Source organism: Denticeps clupeoides, unplaced genomic scaffold, assembly GCF_900700375.1.
Source record: "Denticeps clupeoides unplaced genomic scaffold, fDenClu1.1, whole genome shotgun sequence".
NCBI lineage: Eukaryota > Metazoa > Chordata > Actinopteri > Clupeiformes > Denticipitidae > Denticeps > Denticeps clupeoides.
In genome coordinates, this window is record NW_021629883.1 from 25,001 (window position 1) to 49,359 (window position 24,359).

The window sequence follows — 24,359 nt, forward strand, 5'->3', positions numbered from 1 at the left end:
CACACAGAGATCTGCACTCACGCATACACACACACACATAGAGATCCACACATGCACAGATATACACACAAACACACATACACACACACAGATATATACACACACATGCATACACACACATAGAGATCCACACAGACACACACTCACAGAGAGACACACACTCGCACACACACACACACACACCGACACCACTGTACTGATGAATGATCTATTCTCAAACTGATACTTTCGCTTTTCGTCAAACGAAAGTTATTCTGAGACACACAGAAACTTCGATCCTGTGGACAGACAGACAGACCGGATCTCCAGATCTTCGGTTAAAAAAGAGCCGATTTGGTGACTTTATATTTCATGTCGGGGCATAAAAACACATGAAAACGTGTCAACATGCGGAACAGCATGTCGGTGTAAACGTGTTCCACGCTGGTCCAGTTTCCCAGCCGCCCCCGTGTTGCTGCAGTCACGTAGCATCACATCAGGACCGGGGCCCTCGGCCGGGCCCTTTGTCCGCGGTCACTGATGCCCGCGTGATGGGGGGCGGGGCGGGGCGGGCCGCGTTGTTTGTGTCCCGCGCCGAGTCCGGACAGCAACGCGGGGGGCCGCCGGCGTCCCTTCCTTAAGGAAACCCAATTAAGGTTCTGCCGGGGAACCCCGAAACACCCGCCGCCGGGTCGCGCGGCTCCGGGACGATCCTGCCGCGGTTTTAGGTCACCGGTCACAGTCAAGTAAATCACGTGACCCCCGGTGACCTCTGTCATGTATTACGGGCGTAACGCCGTGTGACATGAGCCGAGGTCACCTCTTCCCGCCCAGCGCACGCGCGGTGGGGTGCGGCCTCTCCCCATGCAAATGCTGTGCAGGAGCCGGGGTGGGGGGGGGCCCCCGGATTTGCATGAGCGGGACGGGGCGGGGCCAGGTCCTCGCCTGTCTTTGTCCGGACGCTTGTTTGCTTTATCTGCAGCTCGTTTGAATAAGTGGCCCTGGTGGACCTGGCGTGCCGGCGGACGTGGCCCCGGGGGGGGACGGGGCGGGGCTCTCACGTGGAGGAGGGAGACCCTTCGCCCGGGGCCACGACTTGCACCAGCACCTGAGCAAACGCGCCTGTCCCACCTCGGACGAGACGCGTCTCCGGGGCCACAAAGCGGCTTGACATCCCAACTGACCCGAACAACAAAACTGTCCCACCAACTGTCAGTCCAGGGGACTGTCCTCAGCGCAGAGACTCTGGACGGGACGTGGACGTCTTGTCGGTTCATACTGTATTTTTGCGTTCCCCGTGGGTGTGAAGACATGTAGAGGTGTGCGAGACACTCGTCTTTTTCCACTTAAATCAAGTCATGGGGTGTGAGGACCCCAGGTGCGACCTACACACACACACACACACACACACAAACACACACACCTGCAACACACCTACCAGCACCAGAGACGGAAAAAGCAGAAGAGAAGCCATAAAACGTGCAGAAATGGCCCACGTTGGGGAGTAGAACGAAGCAGGAGTCGCCCTACAAACTGCGCACCCCCCACCTCCACCTGCGCGACCCCGCGGTGCGCCACCTGTCTCTGGGACGCGCCCCGGCGGGGTCTCCAGGTGTCTCCCGTCTTATTTATAGGATGCTGCCGTGTTACAGAGACGTGTGACCTTTTTGCGTTTACAAGGTTGGGGTCTGCGTTGACGCTGTGTGCCGGGTGTGTGTGTGTGTGTGTGTACGTATTTACAGTACATACAGAGCAGTGATGTGTCTGCTGTGATAAAGGCCTGAAGTGCCTGGACGTAACAGGTTTTTCGTTTTTTTTGCAGTGGAATTGTGGGGGAGTTCGTGAAGATCGTATCAATCACTAAAAACCAAAGGCGACTTGTTCCAGACACAATAAAACTGCAATTTTCTGCATGTTTGAAGGCACAGTGGCCAATTAAAAGAAAAGAAAATGAATGGCCGTGCATGGTTACCACTGCAGAATATTACACACAGTCAACACAAGCAACCTTTATAAAGTCATGGCCGACTTGTGGGGCGAACACTGTGTGTTACACACACACACACAAGGTAATTTCCAGGCCCAGCTGTGGGCAGAATGCATTTCTAAGGACTGGTAAGAAGGGACTTTCCTCTTCTTGTGGGATTTTTTTCTTATCTTCTAGATGGACCATGGACGTTGGGACAATAAATCCAATGTTGTATCACGTGTCTTTAAAAAATAATTAATCGACGCAAATCTGGAAGAGCGACATTTTGCAGCAGGCCAGAAAGAGCGCGGCAGGTGCCGGATGACGACGACGATGACGATGACGTCAGCGCCGAAACGCGCGGAGCGCACTGCGCATGCGCATCTCCCGCGTCAACATGGCGGCCACCGAGTGACGCGCGTTGGCCCGGAACCGCGCGGCGAGACCGATCCCGACAGAAACCCGCCTGGAGGCCGAGAGCGGCCGCGAACGCGAACATGTCCCGGCACAGGAACGTCCGCGGCTACAACTACGACGAAGGTAGAGTCGCCGCGGAGCCCGAGGCCTGCGCACTGCCGGAGCAGCGGAACCGCCTAGAACTGTGTGCACCGTGTGCTGTGCTGCTGTGTATCACAAGTGACAATCACTTCACTTTCGAGAACCGCGTAGAACCGCTTCCGGCTTCTTCTCGAGCCCTCATGGGTCCTTTTTTAAAAGGGCGCCTGTCATGGTGCCCACCGTCACCAAGGGTTATGGTTAAATACAGAGGACACGTTTCACCGGGTCACCATGTGCACACAAGCACTTCACTTTCACTTCACTATAGTTTTGTGGCATTATTTGAAAATTAAAATTTCAATGTTTGCTCTTTTAAAAGAACCGTTTGCTGAAAATGATCAAAACCCATCATCTCCATGTAGGGTTCAGACAGTCGAAAGTGACGTGATTGTCATCGTGAGACGCTGCAGCGCAGCACACGGTGACACGGTGAAACGTGTCCTCTGTATTTAACCATCACCCTTGGTAAGCAGTGGGCACCATGACAGGCGCCCGGGGAGCAGTGTGTGGGGACGGGACCTTCATCAAGGGGACCTCAGTGGCACCTCGGCGGTCGGGATTCGAACCGGCAACCTTCTGATTACGGGGCCACTTCCTTAACCGCTAGTCGTGATCGGTTATCATCCCCCGCCGCCACAATTACTGCTCAGTAATCCCGATCTTGGAAAATTTGCCCATTTCCAAGCTACGTTGTCCCCGCCTGATCTGCGTTGGTACTTTCGTTAATACACGCGCATTAATTGTGTAATCTGTTCTTCGTTAGTCGCTGGTCCGCTTGACGCTGGGGACCAATCAGCAGCGAGCTGCGTTTCTCTGGATGAGGGGACTGTGTGTGTGTGGTTCTTTTTTCAGACTTTGAGGACGATGACGTGTACGGACAGTCAGTGGACGATGACTATTGCATCTCTCCAGCTACGGGTGAGTCTTTCACACACACACACACACACACACACACACACACACACACACACACACTCATCGTACCAGCATCTCAAAATAACGTATTGTGAGAAAAATGAGGTATACACGCAAATTCCATATGGCTGATTGGCTGTAAAGTGACGAAGAAGATCTGCGTCTTGTCGTACTAATGAAATAAAATGAAGGGGTTAACTGATCGAACAATGTGGGATTTTCGGAATGATTGATGTAAAATTATGGTAGAAATACCATAACCAGAGAGAACCACGACCTGGATGACTGAGAACCTTAACGGATATATGGTAGAAATACCATAATTATTGTACATCTGGCAACACCGACACATGCGCGCACGCTAGCTGTTGCCCTTTTCTCATTGGCTGTCAGTGATGGGCGGGGCTCCTTTTTTCCTCCACAGCTGCACAGTTCATCTACTCGCGGCAGGCGCCGCAGGTGGAGCCGCTGGAGGAGGAGGAGCTCGAGGAGCCGGACACGCCCACCTCCCCTGCTGTCGAGCGCCACCTTGACCCGCTGGACCAGGGTAGGAGTGCGTTAATCGGCGCCGTTCGCTTGAGCCTGCGGTAGACCCCACCGATTGGCCAATACTTCCGGGAATGTTGCACAAATGGATTTGATTGGCTGGGGCTTTTTTAACGTTCTGCCACAAGCAGAAAAACGACGGAGCCGCCATTCAGATTGAAGACGAGTAGGAAACTGGTCTCACGACTAACCAACGCCCTTATCAGTAGTCAGTAGTTACAGGGACAGTCCCTACCTGGGGACACTCAGGGACGCGATGGTAGTAAGTGGGGTTCGAACCCGGGTCTTTGTGGACGTCTGGCTTATAGGTGTGTGTGTCTGTGCAGGACGTCTGTACTCCTGTCTGGACCAGATGCGGGCCGTGCTCGGGGACTCGGTGCCGGACTCGGTCTTGACTCAGGCCGCCGTACGCTGCGACTTTGACCCGCAGAGGGCACTGGACGCCGTCCTGTCCGGCGAGGACGCGCCCCCCCCACACGCGCAGGAGCAGCCGCTGCCGCAGCGCCAACAGAGAGGTACGCACTGAGGCCGGCCTCGCCGCGTTGAACCAATCAGCGCGCAGTGTGCTGATAAGGGGCGGGGCACCGTTTCACGCGATGCCGAGCCGACAGCCCAGCCGTCTGGGTGGAAGTTGGCAGCGCCAACCTCACAGTAACTGTGCTGCAGAACATCACGCTTTACTGAGGTCACAATTACGCTAATTAGATCTTTAGAATTACTTTTTTTTTTTTATTATTATTTTTAAAGAACAGAACACACACACAGAGGCTGTCGTCTTTATTGCGAGCTTGTGTTCAGAGATAATCGTTTAACGTATCGCCTCCCTCTCTCTCTTCCTCTCGGCCTCCATTCATCTCCTGCTTGGTTTTGGCTCCGCCCCTTCTCCCTGTCCTGCCTCTCCTCTGGCTGCGATTGGCTCTCGTAAGGTAAGGAGCCGTATCTTCTTCTGCGTGCGCGGCGGAACACACGCCGGCGACATTCAGCGACCTGCTCGCTCGGTCCGTGCCAGGCGCGAGTGGGCGTCGCCCGGCGGACCCAGGTTCCGGTCTGGGCGGGTCAGAGTCGGGAGGTTTAGCGCGATTAATTTCTGAGCACGAGAAGAGGGTTCAGAGCCAATCGGCACACAGTACACCTGTGGGTGTGGCCACGTTTTGTCCGCGTCCTCCGTGTGTATCGGGGGGTCCGTCCCTCTCCCGCCCTCCTGGTTTGTCCCTGGGTCCAAATGCCCTAGGGTTGGCATCCCTTAGCTCCTCCCCCTACCTCCTGACCACTCCTCTGGGCAGTCTGAGCTCCGCCCTGCTGGTGGGGCAGACTGCACCAAATTCTGTTGGGGGGGCTACAGGTCACATGGCTGGCCCCTCATTGGCTGATTTGATTCAGGAGCATCAGAGCAGCAACCATAAGATGTACAGCGACCTGCCCGGACTGCAGAGCACACGCCTGGTTCCGCTGGTCCATAATCCGCCCGACGGCGGGGGGGCGTCGCCTCTCTCTGACCTCATGGCTCAGCACCAATCATGTTCCCTGTCTTCTCTCATGGGCGGAGCAATGGGTGGGGCCCAGAAAATGTCACCACTACCAACCCCACCGTCGTGTAAGCCCCTCCCCCTCCACATGCAGACATTGGACCTCCGTGCCCCGATTGCGGCAGACTCGACTGCCGAGTCCGGAGACAACGGTGTTTCATGTCATCTTCAAGACGAGGTCCCTTCGCGGGGTCACTCACCTTTCACCGATGCCTCCTGTTGTCGCGGTAACCGATCAGGGGTGTTTGCTCGGCCATCGCTGTTTGCCCTGACCTTGTCGCTGAAAACGCCCACGTTGAGAAATGGGCGGAGCCTGTATGGGACGTGGCACTCGAAAGCCTTCCTGGACAACAGACAAACTCAGAACCTGCGAGCCAATGAGCAGCTCCTACTTCATGACATCACACCCTTCCCCTTCGACACGCCCTCGCCCGACGACATCGTCCGAGCCAATCAGAGGAAGGCCTTCACCCGGGACTGAGAACAGACGCTTTAAACGGGAAAATGTAAAAATATTTTCAAATATCCACATTTTATACTTTTGTACTGGTTTTATTTTGTACTATTTTATTGCTACTTTTCATAGTTTCTAGTAAAGTATTTTGAGTTTTAGTATCTGTGGAGTATGCTGCCTTAAGTAGACATGATGATGAAGATGTGGAATAGGACAAAATGGAGAGAATTCCATAGACGGTTTTCTTAAACACACACCACGTCTGACCAGTTTCACACTGTTCCTCATCATTTCTTTCTGAAAACCTTTAGATTTATCTTCTGTGATGAAATAGTCCATCTCCATGGAGGCTTGCTGTTCCAGCAGCTGGTTACATGACCCTATGACCCTCAATAGTGCAATATGGTGGAATGGTGACATCATCCCTGAAGTCATCTCAGCCAATCAGAATGCAGGTTAGAATCAACTGTAGTTAAGAAAACAGCATCTTCTGTGTTCTTGAAGAACCGTTTCCATAAACACACACACAGAGGAGCTCACCACACCAACACACGCATTGTACGTGTGTGTTTGTGCTTGTATGATGCTACTCGCAGGTTTGTGAAGTGGGCGGAGTTATGTTAGGCTGGTCACGATACTGAAATTAATAATCAATACAATTAAAGAAACTACAGAGAGGAAAAACTTAAAAAAGAAGTATTTTTACAGTTCTTTAATAGCTAAAAGTGTATTAAAGAAGTCAGAACGATATACATTTATGTGTAAGTACAATCTATAAATCATAAAGAATTAAATGAAAGAAACGACAAATGAAAGAAAAGATCTCCCAGTCGCGGCTTTCCTCCAGGAGCGATCGACTCTCGTAATGCACCGCGCCAAATCTTCTGTGGGCGTGGCTAAACCCACGCCATCCGCAAACAGTTGTACCAACCTGTCCCTTGGGTCTAATGCCTTGGCAGCGTCCCATATGCCACTGGCATCCCTTATCTCCTCCCACTACCTCCTGACCACTCCTCTGGGCAGTCTGAGCTCCGCCCTGCAGGTGGGGCAGACCGCACCAAACGCTGATGGGGGGGCTGCAGGTCACGTCGGCAGCAGCCGGCTGCAGAAAACCCACCCCGACGACGACGGGGGGGCGCCGTCTCTCTCCGACCTCATGGCTCAGTTCCAATCATGCTCAGTGTCCTCTCTCATGGGCGGAGCCGTGGGTGGGGCCCAGAAAACGTCACCACCCCCACCTTCGTGTAAGCCCCTCCCCCTCCACGTGCAGACATTGGACCTCAGTGCCCCGATCGTGACGGACTTGTCTGCCGAGTCCGGAGACGACAGTGATTCATGTTGTCTTGAAGACGAGGTCCCTTTCACCGATGCCTCCTGTTGTCCTGGTAACCGATCAGGGATGTTTGCTCGGCCAACGCTGTTGGCCATGACCTTCTCACTGACAACGCCCACTCGCGCCGCGTTGAGTAATGGCCGCAGCCAGTATGGGGCGTGGCACTCAAAAGCCTTCCTGGACAACAGAGAAAGTCGGATGCGTCGAGCCAATGAGCTGCTGCCGCTTCACCACATCACTCCCTTCGCCTTCGACAGGCCCTCGCCCGACGACATCGTCCAAGCCAATCAGAGGAAGGCCTTCTCCTGCAGGAAGTACAGAGTCCCCGGGCGCAGGAAAATGTCAAATCGCATGTGACAAAAATAAACTTTTTTTGCACTGTTTTTAGTTTGTACTATTTTCTTGCTTCTTTTCATAGTAAAGTATTCTGAGTTTTAATAAGCGTGGAGGATGGACCAGGACCAGATGGACACCATGTCTACTGGTTTCACTTGTTCTGAATGCACTGGTGGAGATTGTTCATGCTGTGCCTTTAAATAAAGATTGCTCTTGGAATGTGCGCTGCCTGCTTGCTCTCTGATGTGTTCATATTTTACGGCAGTTAGATGATTAAACGATCCAACGCGGTTAAATTCTGGATCGGACGCGGTTTTTAGGCGAATGTCGCAGGAAGGATTTGAACTAAAAGTTCGTGTTTGCTGACCAGGGCTCTCAAGTCACGTTCACGTGGCATTTCACACACGTCCTTCACCGTGTTTTACAAACGAATCGAAGCTCTCAGCCTCCAGCGCAAGGACCTACACAACAGCCAATCAGAAAATAGCAACACAAACCACCAATGTAAAGGCGTCCTGGAATTCTTCTGCCTTGTTCTGCTACCTGCTGCTTAACGAAATCTTGCAAACAAACTTCAAAAGTTGAGCGCCCCGTTGCTGACCCAGTCGTTCGCCGGAGGAGCGGCGGTCCGCAGAGACGCCTGTTGAAAAGTGTTGCAGTCTGCCGGAAGACACAAAACCTACGCAGCTCCTCGTCCAGGTGACGGTCATCTCTAAACTGGACTATTGTAACTCTCTCCTGGCTGGAGCTTCTGTAGTCACCATAAAACCCCTCCAGATGGTCCAAAACGTGGCGGCCCGCCTCATCTTCTACCAGCCGAACCACACCCACGTCCCGCCTCTCCTCGCCTCTCTCCACCGGCTCCCGGTAGCTCCTCACAGTTTAAATCCTTGATGCTGCCTACAGGGCTGTAAATGGAAGTTCTCCCTCTTACACCAACACACTACTAGCCAGATACACTCCTGCACGCCCACTCAGATCTGCACACCAAACCAGACTAAAAATCCCCTCTTCACGGGGTCTCCGGTCCCAATCCACTCTGTTCTCCTGTGTTGTCCCTGGCTGGTGGGACGACTTGTCCTGCTCCATTCGACTAGCCGAGACTACCAGCACCTTTTAAGAAGCAGCTGAAAACCCGCTAACACTTAAAATCTAACACTTACACACGCACATGCACACACACTCGTCCAGCACTTAACAATTCCCAGCATGCTCTATTCCTGACAAGTTCGGCCTTATCAGGGCTCTTAGTTTTGTAACTCAAAATCCATAGAAACCGAATGGGAATTGCTGGTGTCGTCCTGTAAGTCGCTTTGGGCGCTTTTAGCGTCTGCAGAGTAAAGTAAAGAAACCGGAACGTTTTGGCCTTGATCGATGTCTGAGAGTCGATTTCTCCAGTGTGCGTCCATGTATGATGCTACTCGCAGGTTTGTGAGTTGTGTGTGTGTGTGTGTGTGTGAAGCCACATGAAGGTGTAACCACACCCTCTCCAGCAGATGTGATTTTTGCTTTTTTCCGGCCCACGACGGGCCGAGCATCGTCAGTATCGGTCACCCTGATGCTTCACGTTCTGTCCGCTGATTCCATACTATCTGATGGTGCACGATGCACTTTTACACTCCAGCCGTTTCTTTCCTTCACTTCAGAGTTTAAAATCTTAGATGGGACTTGAAACGAGCCTGGTGATCTTAAGTGGAAAATTCAGAAGATCCGAAAGTCGGTATCGCGGTTTCGCTCTTCCACGGACGAGCTTCGGGCGTCCGAAGTCCCGTACCAGACCTTCTCGACTCTTCAGACCCACGTTTCTGATCTGCTGTAGTGTCGGTTCTACGTCTAACTCGCTGCAGTCACTGCTTACTTGGGCCCTAGAGGGGTGGATGTGGACAGATCTGAAGTTCTTCTGTTTTTTTACTTTAACTGCCGCCGCCACCTACGTAGGAAACTCTGATGATGGCCGCCCAGCTGGTCTCCTTCATCTCTGCTCGCTCTCGCTTCTCACTCTTTTCTTCTCTCCTTTCTTTTCTCTCGTTGCCGCCGCCCGTGTGGGTTTTGGTTTGAAATGTCAGGGGCCGGGAGGACGCGAGGTCGCCCTGAACCCAGCTTGACCTGCACTGTTTCCTGCAGCGTTGACCTCTGAATAAACGGAGACCACAGCTTCTACCAACACCAGCAGATACTTTCATCCAAGACACGTCCAACAGATGCTCCATCAGACGGAGGTCTGTATATATACCTGCAGAACGTTGCATCTTCCCATGATGCATCCTGCTGTTCTGATGATCATGTGGCACGCAGAGGTCAGCGTGGTCCTTCTGGCTGGTCTGCAACTACAGAACCACCACTAGGTGCTGCTTGACCCACGCTCGGTCCGCACTAGTAGCTGCGTGGCAGGAACACTCCAGAAGACCTGCTCTGCTGGAGTTGTTCCGTGGTTAATGGTCACCTGACCTTGTGTCCGTGGAGATGTTCCATGGTTAATGGTCACCTGACTGATGAGGGAGGATCCAGAGATCCTGCTGCCGCCGCGCTGCTCTTTTTGACCCTGGTTTCGGTTGGTGCTGATTGATGGTGCGGGTGGAGGTGACTCATTTCTGAAGAGGTGAAATCGATGCATTTAGGCAGAAGCTCAGGTCCCAGAAACGCACACACACACTCTGAGCAGATATGAGCAAACTTCAGCTGAGGCCCACGCGCTGGCGAGAGTGAGCGAGGCTGAAGATGAGTGCACGGCGGAACGTTGAATTCAAGTCGGCTGATGCTTTTTATCAAAATGGTGCAACAGTGAAAAGTAGTCGATGAAATGTGAATATGCGACAGGACTCGTGATACTCCAGTAATTCTGCATCACCAAAACAATATAAATATAAAAAAATATTTTATAAAAAAAAAAATAAAAAATAGGCTCCTTGCATGGCTGCTAGGAACCTTTACAAAATGCGACACAGAATTTATTAAAGCATCTGACAGTCCTGGGTATTCATAATTATTCAGTCTGGCTGCATGGACTGACAAACCACTGCGGAGTTTAGGCTATAAGTAAAATTATTATTAGATAAAAAAAATAACTTGGTTTGAGTTTTTTTTTTTTTTTTTTTATATATTATAATAAATACACTAATTTGTCCGGAGCACTTTATGTGAGGTGTGTGTGTGTGATGTATACAATGCGCCCCCTTCAGGTCAAAAGGTGCCATCACCAACCGTGAGTTCAGGTTCTGACCTCTGACCTGCGTCCCACTGTTCAGCTCGTCGACGCGGCTGCAGTGAGGGACATTTGTGAAAAACTAATATCTTTTAAAAAGAAAATGACGTCCATTAAAGTCGCACGGAAGGTTGTGTGTTGTCTGTGTGTGTGTGTGTGTGTGTGTGATGTTTGTGTGCTCATTTCAATTTGAGTAATAAACTGATCGAGGTTCTGATATCAGCCAACAGGAAGTTGCACGCAGGACAGGTGTAGAAATTCAGGTTGTTACTCAGACCAAGAGAGATTTATTACAGCAAAGCCGACGTAGAATATTCACACTTTTTATGTTGTTACTGAGTTTCAGGCACACGTGTGTTGAAAAGAACTTTCCCGGTCGTCCAGTTTTGTAAGTGAGTGAAGTGATTGTCACGGCACAGTGTGCACACAGTGAAATTTGTCCTCTGCATTTAATCATCACCCTGAGTGAGCAGTGGGCAGCCATGACAGGCGCCCGGGGAGCAGTGTGTGGGGACGGTGCTTTGCTCGGTGGCACCTCGGCGGATTCGGGATTCGGCCGCTTCCTTAACCCTAAACACCACTGGCCATTGGTATTTAGTCGAGGAGTTTACCACGGTGGTTTGGTAGTTTATTGACCGTTTACACGGTCAGGCGTTCGGAATAACGGTAATCCTGTTGGTTACCGTGGAATCCCACTTACTACCATTGTGTCCCTGAGCAAGACACTTAACCCTAAATTGCTCCGGGGGAGACTGTCCCTGTAACTACTGACTAAGTCGCTCTGGATAAGGGCGTCTGGTAAATGCTCTAAATGTAAATGAATCCGGCATGTCCAGATGTGGTCCGCATGTCCTGGAAGATCTGAGGAGTTCACCATGATGTCCGATCGGGTAGACGTTCTTGCTGGACCGCAGTGCATCAGCGTTTACTGTGTTGGGACCGCGCGGGGTGTCCACGCTCATCTGAGGGCGAGGACGGGGGTGTCCTGGTCTGGAATGTATTTTGTATGAGGACACGGTTGATGTGGAAGTGGAGCAGGACGGCGGGGACATCACACCAGTTGTCCTCTTCTCACCTATTCCTGGGTCTCAGCCGTCCTGCTGACGCAGAAGCAGATTAACCCCTTCCTGGCCGCGCTGTTCACACGCAGATGACTGGTTCTGGGAGCGTTTCGTATGAATCACTCTGTCCCGGTATGACTGGGGCTGCTGCGAACTGTGTGTGTGGACGGAACGGGACGTCGCTCACTTCTGTGTCCTTTGATCTCAATCTGTTTTTTTTTTTTTTTTTTTTTTTTTGTTCTCGCACCTTTATTCTGACCATATTGACGCACATTTGATGGATTTGAAGGATGTGTGGTTTCCGTTGAAAAGAATCGTATAATCGATGAATCACGACGCAGACGTGGACAGTTCTGCATCGTAATGACGTTGCTTGGCGATTTTCTGGCGCCCGTATAAAAGTTCTGGTTAAAAATGTCGGAGTTTCGCGTGGCCTCGCTCTCGCACCGCTTCTACACGCACACACGACGCCGGAATGGCCGACCTTTCTCCGAGTGTCCAGGGAAGAGTGCCGCGTTGTCGCGTTCGGCCTGAAAGCGGCTGAAAGCAGAAAAGCGGCCCGTGTTCAGTCCGCACTCACCGGACTCATTCTTCTGCTCATCGTAGCAAACCAAAGTGTCCACACGGGTGTACGAGACCTTGGACACAATCATCATCAACAACTTTTATTTCTTATCTAGCCCATAATCACATGCAGTTCGTCTCCATGGGCTTCGACAGGCCCTACAGTTGGAAAAACTCCACTATAAAAAAGGAGGGAAGAGACGTTGGGAAGGAGTGATACAGAGAGGGACGTCCTTCCAGGGTAGACTGAGCCTGCAAGTTGGTGTCAGTGCAGGGTTGGTGATTTGTATAAGAAAAGAGAGAAAGTCCTACAGTTGAAGAAGTGGAGACGTCCAGAGTGTTGTATAGAGCATCTGTCCATGTTTGGAGGTCCTGGACGGTGCAGAATAGGTTTTAGTCCAGTGTCATGGTCTAGATTACGTGTCCATAATGATGTTACTGGTCCATTTGAAGATCCCTGGAGCTGTAGTTGTAACGGTGGTGGTGGCTGTGGTGACCCTCTGGTTTGTTTCATGTTTTGTCCTTGTAAAGCAGTTGTCAGGAACCAGGATTTATCTGCTGGTATCTTCACTGGGGTCTGCCAGTAGTCTGGACGCTTGATTCCGTGTCTCGGAGAGAACAGACAGAAGCAGTGACAGACGGTGGCATCGTACCACCGATACTGAAATATGTGGTTATGGTGGTATATTGGGGCTACAGTGGCCCGGTACCCTAACTAGGACAGCCTAACTAGAATTTAACACTGTCTGTGTCTAACGGGGACTGTGTGATAACGTGGACTTAATAGTTGACGCTGTGTCTGGGACTTTAACAGATGTGTTTTCAGTTCGCGTGACCATGTAGAACATGTATGGGATGCATCGGGATTCGTCGATATCGGGGCACGGATCATTGTAATTGTGGAGGTTCACACCTCTGGTTTCCGGGTGACTTGTGTGGTTTTAGTCTCTGTGTTCGTGTTCTGTCTCCTGTCTCAGGTAGAGTCCGTGAGTCCTCTCAGGCGCAGCTGGAAACCGAAGTCCTTCCCAAAGTCGCTCGCATGACCGTCTCAGGCAAGAAGCAAACCATGGGCTTTGAGGTGCCAAGGTAATGCAGAGGTCAAAGGTTAACATGACCCCCTCCCACACATCATACTCTGTTCTTTTTTATGCAGTGGCTTCACACTGCATGCATAGTGTCATTAATTACATTATTAATCACGCTGGCGCCCTGTACTGCAGAAGTAGTGGGAGTGGCTCTGACTTAGTGGGCGGGGCACAGTGTACGTGTGCCTGCAGTGCCCTCTGGGAAGGCGCCAAACCACAAGGGTCGCTGGTGCCTTGAGATTAAAACCCACGCAGCGGACCCCACCCCACACACACCCACACACCAGCTAGCACACAAGGTCTCTTGTCTGGTCCTGGTTCTTTGTCCCCAGAAACCACAGAAGACGCCCAGACACACCCACGTCCCCACCTATCCTCCAGACCACAGTCCCTCACCGTCCCACTGTATCACTCTCAGGATGCTGGACTGGTGGAGAGTGTGTGTGTGTGTGTGTGTGTGTGTGTGTGTGTGCGTGCCAGATCCTGAGCTGCTGCTTCAGTGTCTTGTTGTCACCAGGTGAACCTCCTGCTGGACATCAGGAGGTCCCAGAAATGCCAGATTATGAAGAAACATGATGTTCATCTTTCTGTGTTTTTCTTTTTGTTGAAAATGTGAGGTATTTAGATGTATTATTTTATAATGTGTGTGTGTGTGTGTGTGTGCATGCAGCAATGAAGAGAATGGGGTTCCCAGCCCATCTGTTCGTCGAGCACCCAGTCCTGACGTGGTCTCGGTGACCATGACCCCCGAAACGCCATCCAAGCTGCTGGGTGGTGCAGACGAGGCTCCGCCTCCGGCCACGCCACGCCCTGCGGGTTCGAACAAGAACCAGCTGAACGTCCGAGAGGAGCTGGAGAAACGGCAAGGCGGGAAGCCGCTGCTCAACCTGGTGGTCATAGGTGTGAGGGAGACAGACATGAACCTACACACACGGCGCACATGTGGACAGGAGTGGTCCTAGTCCCCCTCTCCCTACACACATACAGAAATATAAAACACACACACACACACACACACACATATATATATATATATATAAACATTGTAAAAAAATTGTGCTCCGTACCGAATTTAACCAAGACCTTTTTTTTGTCCAACTTCCATCGGTGTTAATTTTGGTCGTTCACGCTCACGTCCCCCATATATGGGTGTGATGGAATTTAGAAGACACGACGACGCTGACGTTTGCTCATTATTCGAATTGTCTGTTCCACCTTAAATGCCGCAGGCTGTTATTTTGCATGGAAAATTTCCATGTTCCTCATAAATCTATGTGCACATGAGCAAAGTTCCCAGGTCAATTTTACAGTGAAAAATGTTTTGTGCCTGAGAGGTATTAGTTGACACAACTCCTACACATCCTGTTTTACCTTTAACAAGCGACTTTTCTGTGGTCTTTTCTGTAAAAGAATGCCATTCATCAGTCCAATGCACAGTTCCCATGTGACATTTTCAGGCAACACTTGACACCATTTCTAAAAGTTCAGGGAGTTGAGTGTTGACCCCCCCCCCTACAGGCGCAATACAGGTACTGCAGCCTGCTGAGCAGTATTTAAGGTGGATCAAGCACCTTTTATTCTGTGAGCTTGTTATTAGATGCCGCTCCAGACAGGCAGAGAATCCCCTGCCGCTCCCCGAAGCAGCAGGCGCACCTCGCAAAATGAGGGTACCCTTACTTCCCAGAAAACAAACCGGTGCCCATGCAATCAGGATGTCATGGCAGCATGGGTGCCCGGGAGAAAAAAAAAATGCAAAAGCCTATGTTGCCCATATCAAAAAACCGCCACTGCATGTTGGGTGTGTGTGTGTGTGTGTGTGTGTGTGTTAGGCCACGTGGATGCTGGGAAGAGCACACTGATGGGCCATTTGCTCTACCTGCTGGGGAACGTGAACAAGAGGATGATGCACAAATACGAGCAGGAGGCCAAGAAGGCAGGAAAAGCTTCATTCGCCTTCGCCTGGGTGCTGGACGAGACCGGCGAGGAGAGAGACCGGTGAGACACACACACACACACACACACACACACACACAGCTGTAGTTACGTTTCCACTATAGATTTGCAGAAAACTGAAGCCATGTTGTAATGAAATGACTGTTTTCCATTCGGTGATGCTATCTGAGAAACAAAGGGGTTCTCTCGTCTTGGCCGTCAATCTGAGAGTCATGGTGATGGACGCTCAGAGTCCTGATTATTTCTGTTGCAGCAACCACATGTGGCCTGTAAATTAGCGATTTTCTGTAGGATTTTTTAATTGGTTCTGTGTAATGGAAACATGACGCGCTCTCTCTGTCTCCTTCATGTTCATCTCGCAGGGGCGTCACCATGGACGTCGGCATGACTAAATTCGAGACAAACTCAAAGGTGGTGACTCTCATGGACGCTCCAGGTCACAAAGACTTCATTCCCAACATGATCACTGGAGCCGCACAGGTATGGCCCCAGAATGACACAGGAACCCAGAAAAAAAAACACATTCTCACAACGTTCTACCACTGGGAACATATGCAGGCCTGTGATTTGACCAACTCGTTGACTACATGCATTAAAAAGTGTACACATTGTGTGTCGTGGGTTGAAATGGTAGTATGTTCAGGTTGAGGCGTGTAAGGTGTTTGTTCCAGTGCTTCTCTCTTTCTTTCTTTCAGTAGCAGCTGGAATGATTACTGAGCAGAAATGTTTTACTCTGGTGTGTGTGTGTGTGTGTGTGTGTGTGTGTCTCTGTGCTTTTGAAAGTCCCCTGTTTTGCCCCTCTAAGCCATGTGGTTTTGAGAGCTTGTGATATTGGCACTATTGAGATGAGTGTGTGTACATCTTGAGGTGACTGAAATATTGCAGGTTTGTAAAAGTCTGTCACGTTCAGCAGGAAGCATCATTTCCTCCCGTGTTTCCTCTGGCTTTCTGAACGTGTGTGTATGTGTGATGGTTGGTGCATTCAAAAATCCCAGACAAAGTCAACAGACTTCCCTGCGAACTACATTGGAACCGCACACCTGCTATACTACACACAAAAACTACCACCACGCCTGCTGTACTACACACGAAAACTACCACCATGCCTGCTATACTACAAACCAAAACTACCACCATGCCTGCTATACTATACACCAAAACTACCACCACGCCCGATATACTTTACCTGAGAACTACCAACATGCCTGCTATACTATTCACCAAAACTACCACCACGCCTGCTGTACTACACACGAAAACTACCACCATGCCTGCTATACTACAAACCAAAACTACCACCATGCCTGCTATACTATACACCAAAACTACCACCACGCCCGATATACTTTACCTGAGAACTACCAACATGCCTGCTATACTATTCACCAAAACTACCACCACGCCTGCTGTACTACACACGAAAACTACCACCATGCCTGCTATACTACAAACCAAAACTACCACCACGCCTGCTGTACTACACACGAAAACTACCACCACGCCTGCTGTACTACACACGAAAACTACCACCATGCCTGCTATACTATACACCAAAACTACCACCACGCCCGATATACTATACCTGAGAACTACCACCATGCCTGCTATACTATACCTGAAAACTACCACCATGCCCACTATACTACAAACCAAAACTACCACCACGCCCACTATACTACAAACCAAAACTAACAGCATGCCAGCTATACTATACACCAAAACTACCACCACGCCCGCTGTACTACACACCAAAACTACCACCACGCCCGCTGTACTACACACCAAAACTAACAGCATGCCTGCTATACTACACACCAAAACTACCACCACGCCCGCTGTACTACACACCAAAACTACCACCACGCCCGCTGTACTACACACCAAAACTACCACCACGCCCGATATACTATACCTGAGAACTACCAACATGCCTGCTATACTATTCACAAAAACTACCACCACGCCCACTATACTATACACCAAATCTACTACTACGCCCGCTGTACTACACACCAAAACTACCACCACGCCCGCTGTACTACACACCAAAACTACCACCACGCCCGCTGTACTACACACCAAAACTACCACCACGCCCGCTGTACTACACACCAAAACTAACAGCATGCCTGCTATACTACACACCAAAACTACCACCACGCCCGCTGTACTACACACCAAAACTACCACCACGCCCGCTGTACTACACACCAAAACTACCACCACGCCCGATATACTATACCTGAGAACTACCAACATGCCTGCTATACTATTCACCAAAACTACCACCACGCCCACTATACTATACACCAAATCTACTACTACGCCCGCTGTACTACACACCAAAACTACCACCACGCCCGCTGTACTACACACCAAAACTACCACCACGCCCGCTGTACTACACACCAAAACTACCACCACGCCCGATATACTATACCTGAGAACTACCAACATGCCTGCTATACTATTCACCAAAACTACCACCACGCCCACTATACTATACACCAAATCTACTACTACGCCCGCTGTACTACACACCAAAACTACCACCACGCCCCGCTGTACTACACACCAAAACTACCACCACGCCCGCTGTACTACACACCAAAACTACCACCACGCCCGCTGTACTACACACCAAAACTACCACCACGCCCGCTGTACTACACACCAAAACTACCACCACGCCCGCTGTACTACACACCAAAACTACCACCACGCCCGCTGTACTACACACCAAAACTAACAGCATGCCTGCTATACTACACACCAAAACTACCACCACGCCCGCTGTACTACACACCAAAACTACCACCACGCCCGCTGTACTACACACCAAAACTACCACCACGCCCGCTGTACTACACACCAAAACTACCACCACGCCCGATATACTATACCTGAGAACTACCAACATGCCTGCTATACTATTCACCAAAACTACCACCACGCCCACTATACTATACACCAAAATCTACTACTACGCCCGCTGTACTACACACCAAAACTACCACCACGCCCGCTGTACTACACACCAAAACTACCACCACGCCCGCTGTACTACACACCAAAACTACCACCACGCCCGATATACTATACCTGAGAACTACCAACATGCCTGCTATACTATTCACCAAAACTACCACCACGCCCACTATACTATACACCAAATCTACTACTACGCCCGCTGTACTACACACCAAAACTACCACCACGCCCGCTGTACTACACACCAAAACTACCACCACGCCCGCTGTACTACACACCAAAACTACCACCACGCCCGCTGTACTACACACCAAAACTACCACCACGCCCGCTGTACTACACACCAAAACTACCACCACGCCCGCTGTACTACACCACGTTTGCTATATTTGACCCAGCAGTGTGTGTTTTCCAGGCGGATGTGGCCGTGTTGGTGGTGGACGCCAGTCGCGGTGAGTTTGAAGCCGGGTTTGAGGCCGGGGGTCAGACGCGAGAACACGGCCTTCTGGTTCGCTCTCTTGGTGTCACGCAGCTCGCTGTGGCTGTCAACAAAATGGATCAGGTGGGTGTGTGCGCTGTGTTACTGTGTCGCGAGTGTGTGCCGCTTTGTCGCTGTACATCAGGTCGTGTGTGCGCTTGTGCGTAATTTCGTAGGTGAACTGGCAGCAGGAACGATTCCAGGAGATCGTCAGCAAACTCGGCCATTTTCTGAAGCAAGCAGGTTTCAAGGTAACCAGACACACACACCAACTTGTATGTGATGGCCACGGGCTGCAGCCGTTCAGAACACCGGTGTGTGCGTGTGTGTGTTTTCAGGACTCGGATGTGTCTTATGTCCCCACCAGTGGTCTCTCTGGAGAAAATCTGACCACCAGGAGTTCAGTACCTGAACTGACCAGTTGGTATAAAGCTCCATGTTTACTGGAGCAAATAGGTGAGAACGACACACATATTTACATTTTACATTTACAGCATTTACCAGACGTCCTTATCCAGAGTAGTTACAGGGACAGTCCCCCCCCGGAGACACTCAGGGTTAAGTGTCTTGCTCAGGGACATGATTTGAACCTGGGTCTCCTGGTTCATAGGCGAGTGTGTTACCCACTGGGCTACTACCACACACAGTGACACACTGAGCTTGGGAACTCACCACCACGCGTCCAGGACTTCTGTAACGGAAACCGACAGGGACACAGTATCTGTCACCATCTTCAGTTTTTTGTTGTTGCTGCTGTTGTCTAAGATGATTTTAATGATATGATCTGATTGTGTGTGTGTGAAGTCAGCAGTCTGGTGGCACTGGGACGTGTGACCGCTACCAGGCTGCTGTTGCTTCTCGATATGCGTGTGCAGCAGCGGTGATGTCATCTGAGTACCGAGAACTGCTGGGTTCTGTGCGGCAGCGCTGCTCGCCACCTGTGGCCTGTGATTGGCTGTGTCCTCGGGCTCCTGGCCTGTGATTGGCTGACGGAGAGGGTAGTTTAGGCGGAGCGCAGCTGACTCAGCAGCACGGGCCGTACGAGAACCGCTGACCTGGCGGCGAGAAAGTTCTCGTCTTCTCACTTTCTCCGTCTTTCTGTCGCGTCATGATTCTGAGTCTGACTCACGATCCCTCTGCTCCTGTGACTCTCAGACTCGTTCCGGCCGCCGCAGCGATCGCTGGAGCAGCCGTTCCGCCTCTGCGTGTCCGACGTCTTTAAAGGTGAGGTCCAGCCCCGCCCCTCACCTCCAAACAGTCAGAAAACTTGCTTAGTGTGTGTGTTGTGTTTAGACCAGGGCTCCGGGTTCTGTGTGACTGGAAAGATAGAGGCGGGGTTTATCCAGACTGGCGACCGTGTGTTGGCCATGCCCCCCAATGAGACCTGCACTGTGAAAGGTACACACACACACGCACACTGTATCAGGTATAGGTACATGGTGCGGTCCAGTAGCGCCCCCTGCTGACCTCTACTCCCCGCCCCTTATTACAATGCCCCGCCCACTTTCCCTGCAGGGATTACGCTTCATGATGAGCCTCTGGATTGGGCTGCCAGCGGCGATCATGTGACTCTGTCTGTAACCGGAATGGACATAATCAAAATTAAGTATGAACGCACACACACACACACACACACACACACACACTCTTTCTCAGGTTGACCTTGTTTCTCTCGTCCTCTCTTTCCAGTGTGGGCTGTATATTCTGTGATCCTAAAGAACCCATTAAAGTCTGTTCTCGGTTCCGTGCCCGGATTCTCCTGTTTAACATTGAACTTCCCGTCACACAGGGCTTTCCTGTGAGTAACAGCTGTGTGTGTTCCAATCGATCAATAAGTCCGTTTTAAATGTATACAGCGCTTTTTACAATGCTCCTCACAGTAGAACAGCAGCTGTTCTAATGAAAAGGACTTCAGGTTCCTCTTCTGGTCAGATTTATCCAGGAATTATGGAATAAAGAGGTTATTGCAGTCCAGTTGTGTATTATGATGTAATATTCTAGGTTGTATATTACAGTGGCAGCAGCTCCACATGGGAGTGTGTTCAGTATATTGTAATTTGGTTTATATTTCTGTGAATCTGTGTGTGTGTGTGTGTGTGCCACAGGTGTTGTTGCACTACCAAACCGTGAGTGAACCAGCCACCATTAGAAAACTTGTCAGTGTTTTACACAAGAGCAGTGGAGAAGTTCTGAAGAAGAAACCAAAGTAAGTGTGTGTGTGAGAGAGAGAGAGAGCGATTTGGTGATTAAGAAATTCCGATCTTTTTTTCTAATCCCAAGAAGGCTAGAACATTTACATTTACGGCATTTGGCAGACGCCCTTATCCAGAGCGACTCAGTCACTGAGCACCTTCACACGGCAGCTCAAGACCTTCCTCTTTAGAGAAGATTTAGATGAACTTGCGACCTTCTTCTTGTCTTCTGTACAGAATCTACAACAGAGTGAATAAAAAGATTGTATTCATAGTTGGGGGTTCTAGTGAACCAGAACTGACCACTTCATCCATGGTGACATGGAAGCACGTTGTAAGTGGCTCTGGTTAAGGACGTCTGCCAAACGCCTTCAATGTAAATGTAAGCGGCCTCCTTTTTTTATAAAGACGAACTTATTCATTATTTACATTTAAGGCATTTGGCAGACGGCCGTATCCAGAGCCACTTACAACGTGCTTCCAAGCTACCATGGATGAAGAGATCAATTCCGGTTCACTAGGACCCCCAACTATGAATACAATCTTTTTATTCACTCTGTTCTAGTTTCTATACAGAAGTCAGACGAGAAGAAAATTACAATTTAATATAAATATTCTTTAAAGAGGAAGGTCTTGAGCTAGAAAGCACACAGCTGTTGTGTGGCCGTGTCGGACTGGGGTTTTGTGTAACGTTTCTGTCATTTATATTAGACGTTTCTAGAACATCCATGTCATGTTTCTTGTAACGTTTGTGTAACGTTTTCTGAAGGTGCCTGACCAAAGGCCAGAACGCAGTGGTGGAGATTCAGACCCAGCGGCCCGTGGCTCTGGAGCTTTATAAAGACTACAAGGAGCTGGGACGGTTCATGCTGCGCTATGTCGGCTCCACTATCGCTGCCGGTGTGGTCACCGAGGTAACAGACGAGAAAGTGTCACAAGGTTTTAGGTCCTTAGTCTTTTCCAAAATGGGTTTAAATACATGTTTTCCTCAAAATTCTACACACAACGCATCATAATGACAACATGGAAAGATTTTACTTGAGGTTTTGGCAGATATTTTAAAAGTGAAAAGTATACAAGTATTTACAGCCTTTGCCATGAAGCTCAAAATTGAGTTCAGATGACTCCTGTTTCCCCTGATCACCCTTGAGATGTTTCTGCAGCCTAACTGGAGTCCACCTGTGGAAAAAAACAGTTGACTGGACCTGATTTGGAAAGACACACACCTTTTATACAAGGTCCCACAGCTGACGTTCCAGGTCAGAGCTCAAACCACGCAAGAAGTCAAAGAAATTGTCTGTAGACCTCGGAGACAGGGTTGTCTCGAGGCACAAATCTGCTGCTTTTTCTGCTGCTTTGAAGACAGCTATGTGGCCTTCATCATCCGGACTCTTCCTAGAGCTGGCCTTAGTCAGGGAGGTGACTAAGAACCCAATGGTCACTCTGTCAGAGCTCCAGAGGTCTTTGGTGGACAGAGGAGAACCTTTTAGAAGGACAACATTCTCTGCAGCAAACCACCAATCAGGCCTTTATGGTAGAGCGGCCAAACAGAAACCACTCCGTAGTAAAATGCACATGGCAGCCTGCCTGTAGCCAAAAGCCACCTGAAGGCCTCTCGGACCATGAGAAACAGAGTCCTCTGGTCTTTGGTGTGAATGCCAGGCGTCACGTTTGGAGGAAAACAGGCACCGCTCATCACCAGGCCAATACCATACAGTGAAGCATGGTGGTGGCAACATCATGCTGTGGGATGTTTTTCAGCTGCAGGAACGGGGAGACTAGTCAGGATAGAGGGAAAGATGACCTCCTGAATGAAGACCTGCTCCAGAGCGCTCTTAACCTCAGACTGGGCCGACTGTCCGGCTTCAGGACAACTCAATGATCTCTGGTGAGATCTTAAAATGTCTGTGCTTCCATCCAACCTGATGGAGCTTGAGGGGTGCTGCAAACTTGAGGCTGTAATTGCTGCCAAACGTGCATTTACAAAGTATTGAGCAAAGGCTGTGAATACAGAATAAATTTGGCAAAACCTCAAACATGTTTTCATGTTGTCATTATGTGGTGGTGTCTGTATAAAAAAATTAAAAATTTAAATCAATTTTAGAATAGAACTGTAACATAAGAAATGTGGGAAAAGTGATACTTTCTGGATGCACCGTAACTATCGTAATGCGTTTTCTTACATAAACTCTTCCGTTCCGTTGGCATGTAATAATACAATGATGAACAAGATGAAATATAATCGTAGATGTTCCCAGACCGAGGTGAATTGGGTAGAACCAATCCAAAACGCAGCATGCTCTATTGGCATTCTTTCATTTATATGATATTTATTGATGCTTAATAAATTGCAGGGACTAAAGAAATTAGTTTTAGAACAATCACGGTTTCTGAACAGAAATTAGATTTTTATTGTTATCTGTCCCACTTTTTAATAAAAATAATAATTTTGTCTTGTTTTGCTTTTTCTTCTTTTAGATCAAAGACTTTTTCCTGTCACCTGCACCCCGTCTCAGTCGTTCATGACATAACTGGGGTGAAAGGTCACGATGGGGTGACCTATGTTTGGTTCGCTGCTGATGAATAAAGCTGACACAACAACCGGACTTTCGGCACAAACACACGCATACATAACATCTTTATTTAGTGCTGTGGAGGCTCGCTGCAAGGGCTGCTGGGAGGACATGGCCACGTTCCTAAAGTGGTTGGGTTTTGGTGAAGGTTTAGGAACACTACAGCGGAGGAGGAATAAACCCCGGTTCCACACGCGGAACCTCCTCCTCCTCCCCGCCGCTGGTTTCATTTGGTCAAAATTCCAAATAAAACTGTCGCAAGCCATGGTTGCTTCTGTCCGTCATTGTCACGTGTTGTTCCAGGACTTCTGAATTCACCTGCGGTTGAGCATTACGTCGGAGGTCGTGACCCCATGAGGTTCCAGCCTGGATCCCCATTTTAAAACTGCACTAGAACATAAAATAGAGAAAAATAACTTTTTATGCTTCATTATTCCTCACCCCCTGGTACCAACTTCTCCCAACCATCCAAGAACAGTTTGGTGAAGAACGCCTTTTCCAGCACGATGGACCACCGTGACATAAGGCCAGAGTGACAACTCAGGCTCGGGGGACAAATCATTGAAATTTTGACTGACGAAGGATCGGTGTGCCAAGCTTGTGGCATCATATTCAAAAAGACTTGAGGTACTGAGTATTGAGCA

General features: G+C 49.9%; 1 protein-coding gene across 2 annotated transcripts; it reads left to right on the top strand.

Moving 5' to 3' along the window:
- The first annotated feature begins 2,307 nt into the window (after positions 1-2,307).
- On the top strand, positions 2,308-23,980 carry LOC114776525 (HBS1-like protein). Of its 2 annotated transcripts, XM_028966809.1 has the most exons (18): positions 2,308-2,488; positions 3,359-3,424; positions 3,846-3,968; positions 4,294-4,482; positions 13,421-13,529; positions 14,199-14,428; positions 15,358-15,523; positions 15,844-15,961; positions 18,888-19,034; positions 19,127-19,201; positions 19,289-19,406; positions 20,106-20,174; positions 20,244-20,348; positions 20,466-20,556; positions 20,640-20,748; positions 21,056-21,156; positions 21,912-22,056; positions 23,621-23,980. In XM_028966809.1, exons 1-18 carry the CDS (start codon positions 2,446-2,448, stop codon positions 23,666-23,668), a joined length of 2,052 nt encoding a protein of 683 aa, XP_028822642.1. In that variant the 5' UTR covers positions 2,308-2,445; the 3' UTR covers positions 23,669-23,980. The 2 variants fall into 2 exon arrangements, with proteins under 2 accessions (XP_028822642.1, XP_028822643.1); XM_028966810.1 differs by lacking the exons at positions 2,308-2,488; positions 3,359-3,424; positions 3,846-3,968; positions 4,294-4,482 and adding an exon at positions 5,871-5,999.
- Positions 23,981-24,359: the final 379 nt, after the last annotated feature.